The sequence below is a fragment of the Rhea pennata genome, chromosome 7 (assembly GCF_028389875.1).
Source record: "Rhea pennata isolate bPtePen1 chromosome 7, bPtePen1.pri, whole genome shotgun sequence".
NCBI lineage: Eukaryota > Metazoa > Chordata > Aves > Rheiformes > Rheidae > Rhea > Rhea pennata.
The window spans coordinates 6,049,090-6,055,089 of NC_084669.1; the positions used below are offsets into that span (position 1 = coordinate 6,049,090).

Here is a 6,000-nt window from a genome sequence, read left to right on the forward strand (position 1 = left end):
TTATATTTTAATCACATCACACTCACTGATGAGCTCGAGGTTTGATGAAGCAATCCTTGAAAGACTGTCTTTTTAATCAATTAGACAGCTCCACAAACATCAGGGATATGTTGTTGACACTAAAAGTCATCTTACTATACCACAATGCACACCAATTCTTCCATCTTCCTACTAAGACAATGCTGTGATCTTCTAAAATGTCTGAAACAGCTGAGAATTTTCTTTGCAGGACATATCTAAAGCAGAACATCATGTATTTTACTAACAAACTATGGCATTTCTACTGGCAATTACAGGTACACGCAGAGCTGCCACTCAATGCATCTCTTCTTTTTAGGACAGAGGAAGGATTTTAAGGACATCACCATTCCTGTGAAAAATATCAGAGCTGCTCAGAAGTCTTTGTACAGTTGCCTTAACCTAATAAAAACAATTCAGTCAAAATAATTTTGGATGTATCAAGCATTCCATAATCGACAAATGCCGCTATTCACATGGAACAGATGAACAACTGATTACATTTAACATCAATCAGGCATCATAAAATGCTACAAGTCATGGGAATAACTGGAAAACGAAGGGAACAGATATGCAAGATCATAGTCCAATCATTCTTCAAATTTTTATTATTTTTTAAAAAAGTACACATTCACAATTGTTACATTAAACAATAAACCTTTTCTACTTTTGAAACCTTACATGAAATGTCTCGCTTTTAAAAAATTCACTTCCGTATGCACAGATACTTTATTAAAAAGTATCTAACAAACTAAACAAAAAGATGAAATGAGAATTGATTTTTAGTTAAATTGAGGTTTAACTGTAGAGATATTTGACACAGTGTAATGTTTTATGATACACAAAACATCTTCACTTAAAGCACATAACAGGTCAAATTGTACAGTTAGAGGTATCTGCCTAGTAAGTAGCATACCACCTGTGCTCATAACAATCAAAATGTCTAAGACTGAACATTTTGAAAATGTAGATGATTTTGTTAATCTAAAGCAACTGGGAAAAACACAGAACAAAAATATCGCTATTCTCTCTATAGTCTACAACTCATGGTTCTAGGGCTGTTTTGCTAAAGGTACTCAAAGAAAAACTATTTACCATGTCAGTAAAGTGGACATCAAGCATGTTTTTCACTACAACCATTTTTTAATTAGTGCTTCTCAATTTCACACAGCTGTAGGTCTTCAAACAAATCTCCCCTAATCTTTCCTTCAATAGCAGTAAATCCTGAGGCCTAAAATAACCTTCTGTACTTTTGATCTTTGTAAATGTGCAAAAGCTCAAGCTGCTTACTTTAAATACATAAACCTATCTTTAACTGCTAACTGAACACTTAGCAATTGCTAAAAACAAAGAATCTCCTTATTGTTATTTAAAGTCTGTTCAAGTATTATTCATCCAAACCAATACAGGACCATCAAAAACATCAAATTTGTAATAGTCTATATTTGCATGACAAAGGAGAACTTAAAAAAAAAAAAAAAAAAAAAAAAAAAAAAGTACAGCTTTTGCCTTCAGTGGAATGATTAAAGTTCACAGTCACGGCCACAGGGGAAAGAAGAAAGTTGCCAGAGAGAAGGTGGTTGTTGCTGTAGAATACCTGGCAATACAGTCAATTTCAATAACCAAAGTACACTGTCACACTATCATTTTTATGAAATGACATTTATCACCACAACATAGAAAACTACAACCTAGAATATGAATCTTTCCCTTTTGCATCTTAAGATACAAAATACGTATATTACTCTGAGTTATATTAATCAGTAGAAGGAAGCTAAAAAGACATCTGGGAGGCACAGATGGTTCATCTGACTGGCAATGAGCTACGGAACCATTCCCTTCAAGGTCAGACTTCTAATATTGTAAATGTTGGTAGTGACCCAAAGTCATCATCATCTTTGCAGAATTAAGTAATGTCCATCAGTCCCGTTCCTAGTGGACAAATATCTATGCCACAGTTGTCATCTCAAAAAAGAAGATTTCAGACCTAGCCTCAGATGTGTTAATGGTGTGCCTTTCCAAGGGGGTGGGGAACTACACTGCCTTTTCATTCCTAGAAATACCTTCTGCAGCAGAGTTTATATTGCTGCTGCCTGGATTCTGATTCCAAGGCTTCCCAATTTACCAGTAATCATTCACTCTTCAAAAGATACAATCATCTCACAACTCCTTAAAAATGGATGCTCTTGCTGTCTGCAGAACCCCAGAAAGCACAACTAATATGTAAACTGCTATAACATAAAGAGGTTTCAAAAGATGAATAAGTACCTCTTAGGAAAATTGGAGGAAAATACTGAATACTATTTCAGAAGCAAAAAAAATACTTTGGTGTGAGGTTATTGAAATATAAAAGTAATTATTTTGGTCTACCCAGAGATTATTTGTTTGTAATGATTGCAAGAATATGAAGTACAGGTCTTCAAGAAACTAAATACCTACCTGCATATGAATTAAGAACGACACGTATTTGGTACTTTTAGATATCACAACCTCTACATTGTCAATGAATGCTTTAAATGACCTATTATAATGTTGGAGTTATTTTCCAGAATTCCAAGAAGGCAGGTCCTGAGCTACATTAAAATGTGAAAATTATTTGCTTAGTCATTTGCCATTTGGCATTATGGTGACTCTACTGAAAGCATTTCCTTTAGCCACCCAGGGCTTTCAGTTAATTTCAGAACCGCTGCATAAAGTACAAAAAAGGGAAACACTCCCCCAAAAAAACACAGAATCTTTTAGAGAGGAAATGGGACATCCATTTCTAGAAATTACTACTTATCTACTTACAATTGGGCATGATTTTTTATCCTGTGGAAAAGAAGCTATATTAAAAGATCTCTTATTGATGGTATAGGGAATGAATTACACCAGCAATCACAGTGGAAGACAAGGTTTTGATGTAACACTACATTCTGAAGTCAGCCTCTTTTCCCATTTATTCTAGAAAAGAGTGCTGTTAAAAGGAACAGGACTACTTTCAAAATAAGGTGCAACTTGGTAGAAAGGTATCAAAGGTATCTTACAAGTTTTTGAACATATGAAAGTCTATCCTAAAATGAAGAGTATGACACTTTCATCAAACACATTGCATTTTTCATAAGAGATATGCAAGAGAAATGAGCTCTGAGGAAATATTCAAGTATCAGGAAATTCAGCAAATAATTCATTAGCCATGAGAGATTCAGACAGAAATCAAATCAAAGCGTACCAACACAACTACCTGTAACTCAGTAGCATGACTTAACAGATACCCTAGACTACTATTGCGGGCACCTGTAACAAATACAATCCATTGCTAAGCAGGCAAACAAGTAACCAGTGACAGCAATCTATATTTGATCAAAGAATATAATCCAGCCTCTATAGCACTTTAGAGATGAATATTCTCAATCTTTGTGATCCCTCTAAATATTAAGAAACTGAAATGCAAACTTATGTAGGGCAGAGCTTTTCTTTGTTCAAATTCATAGAGAATGAGAACTGACCAAAAAAAAACAAAAAAAAAACAACAAAAAAAAAAAAACAACAACAAAAAAAAAAACAACAAAAAAAAAAAAAACGGATGCAGCCCTGAAAGGGAAGGGGGAAGCCTCCCTGAAGTATATAGAGCAAATTAATGTGCAACTGCTTCCTGGTAAAGAAGCAAAAAGAGTGTGCCTGCGGTGAAGGCTGTACTTCTTTCAGCATCTAAAGAAATCAGATTTTCATCGCTTTTCGTCCTACATACCAATGTGTGGATATGCCTTCCGAGGCCAGCTGCAACACGCTGTATTTTATATTCAGCCTGCTGCCCTTCCCCAGCGGCCAGCACGGCGCTGAGGCTCTGCCACGGCGCGCCCGCCCCGGAGCGCCCCCGCGCTGCAGCAGGTCCTGCGCGCTGCAAGCCAGCTACAGTTGCATTTACAGCCTTGGTAGCTCAGACCTCGCACTAAAATCAATACTCGTCCAAACGGGGAGGGGGGGGGGGAAGGGAGCAGCTAGATATTTTGCACATTTCTCTCACGAACAGCAGTTTCTCTGAGAGCTCTCAGCGGTCCTCGGCGAACCCCCAGCGTCCCGGGACGGAGAGGGCTCCCCGCGCTCCCGGAGCGACCCGAGCCCCGGGAGAGTGGAAGGGGAAGAAAAAAAAGGGGCGGGGGGGGAACAGCCAGGGCAGGGACGGGCCACCTCTCTCGCGCCACGGCGCCCCCCGGCCCGGGGCGCTCGCCCCGCGGGAGCCCCCCTCCCTGCGCCGCCGCCGCCCTCCCCGCATCCCCGGGGGCGGACTCGGCCGCCGGAGGGGAAGCGGGGCCGACCGCGGCGGCGGCGGGCGGCGAAGGGAAGTTGAGGCAGTCTCGGAGGCGGCCGGCGGCGCTGCCCCGGCGGCGCTGCCCCCTCGCCCCCGCGCGCTCCCGGCGCCGCACTCACACGAAGACCCCGAAGAGCAGCACCCGTATGCCGATCTCGATCGCCAGCTCCCGCATGGTGCGTCCCGGCGGGCTCCGGCAGCGCCGCGGCGCCGCCTCTCATTCCCCGCGCCCAGGGCGGGCGGCTCGGCCGCCTCACGCCGCCCGCGGGCGCCCAGGGCAGGCGGCCGCCGCGCAGAGCCGCGGGAGGCGCGGCCCGCGCCCCGCCATGCCGGGCGGGGCGGGGCGGGCGGCGGCGCGGGGGCGGCTCCCGGTGCCGGCGCGGCCGGGGGATCCTGGGGATTTCCACCCCGCGCCCGCCCCCGCGCCCGCGCGCGCTGCGGGGAGCCGGGGGCGCGGCGGTGCCTGCGGCCGCCGGCAGCGCTCCTTCTGCCTCCGCTGCCGCCCCCGGCCCGACCGCCGCGCCCCCGGGGAGCTTCCTCGGGGCGCAGCAGCCTGCTCGATTTCAAACCTCAGCCCGGTGCGGCTCGATGAGGCCGGGCTGGCGCTGCTGCGTGCTGTGTGCGGTCCGCAAGGAAGGACGGCGCTCCCGAAAAGATGGAGCCAAACACGGGCGGGAGGAGGGACGGGGGGAAGCAGCAGCAGCACTAGGCAAAGATACAGTGGCCGCTCGTTAAGGGCTTTAACTGCCGGTACTTTGTGCGAAGGGCAATTACATGCCGGACAACCCGTGCTGACGCTGAGCCTGGAGCCGTTATGTAATCTTTGCATTAGGATTAACAGTGTTTGAATAGTTTCTGCAGTGTATCAGATACATATCACTGGCTTTCCACTCACTTAGACATTCATATCTTTTTAAACCATACTTCCCCTTGTTAATGCAAACAACCCAGGATGTCACTCCTGCTTCACTTGGTCAGTATGCAAGATTATAGCCTAAATGGCTGTTTTGAGTCAATGTGTGTTCATAGAGCCAGGTCCAGCTCTATAAATAGATGGAAGAGATCATTATGTGGGGCTGAAGAGGTGGCAAAACAATCATAGCCTTGGTTTTCCCCTGCAACACTTCCAGTCCACCTCAACCCTTTTCCGTTCTTCCCAGTGGCAACCTCTGAGCCACCCTAAGCCTTGCATTGCCATAGCCTAGTTTTGCAGGCAGTTCGTTTAACTCCGTATGGGAGAAATTGAGTTCTGAACATTTTAATTGTAAGAAAAGTTCAAGCTTAAGTCACTGCATGCAGCATACTAATTCATATTTAAAAGCATTTAATTATCTGCTTTTTACTGCACTTTGAAGACATGTTCTTCAGGAAAGTGTTCATAGCTGTTAGTAGTGCACATAGTTACAAAGCAACCATCAGCAGTGCATTAGCAAACCAGCTTACTTTACTACATGATTATTGCTGGAGGATTAATGCTAGAGAGGTTTAAACCTGTCTGCTTAATCTATCTACTCTATAACAAATGAAGGCTTTGAACTCTGAATTAACTACCATGTAGTAAAACTTTTATTGACCATGCTTGTGGAAGAACAGAGAGGCACAAGCTTCCCTGCTAACATCATCTAAACAATACAAGCTGTTTGAACCAGTTAACTACATGACTGCTAGATTTGTTGCAAGGAGAGTGACTG

The 6,000-nt window shown here is 44.2% G+C and overlaps 1 protein-coding gene across 1 annotated transcript in view; it reads right to left on the reverse strand.

The window, feature by feature from the left end:
* PLPP4 (phospholipid phosphatase 4) overlaps window positions 1-4,484 on the reverse strand; it is a 72,933-nt gene extending 68,449 nt beyond the window's left edge. Inside the window, exon 1 of the mRNA XM_062579984.1 lies at window positions 4,429-4,484. Coding sequence (XP_062435968.1) covers window positions 4,429-4,484 — 56 coding nt within the window. The remainder of the gene's footprint in view (window positions 1-4,428) is intronic.
* Between the last annotated feature and the right edge of the window lie 1,516 nt (window positions 4,485-6,000).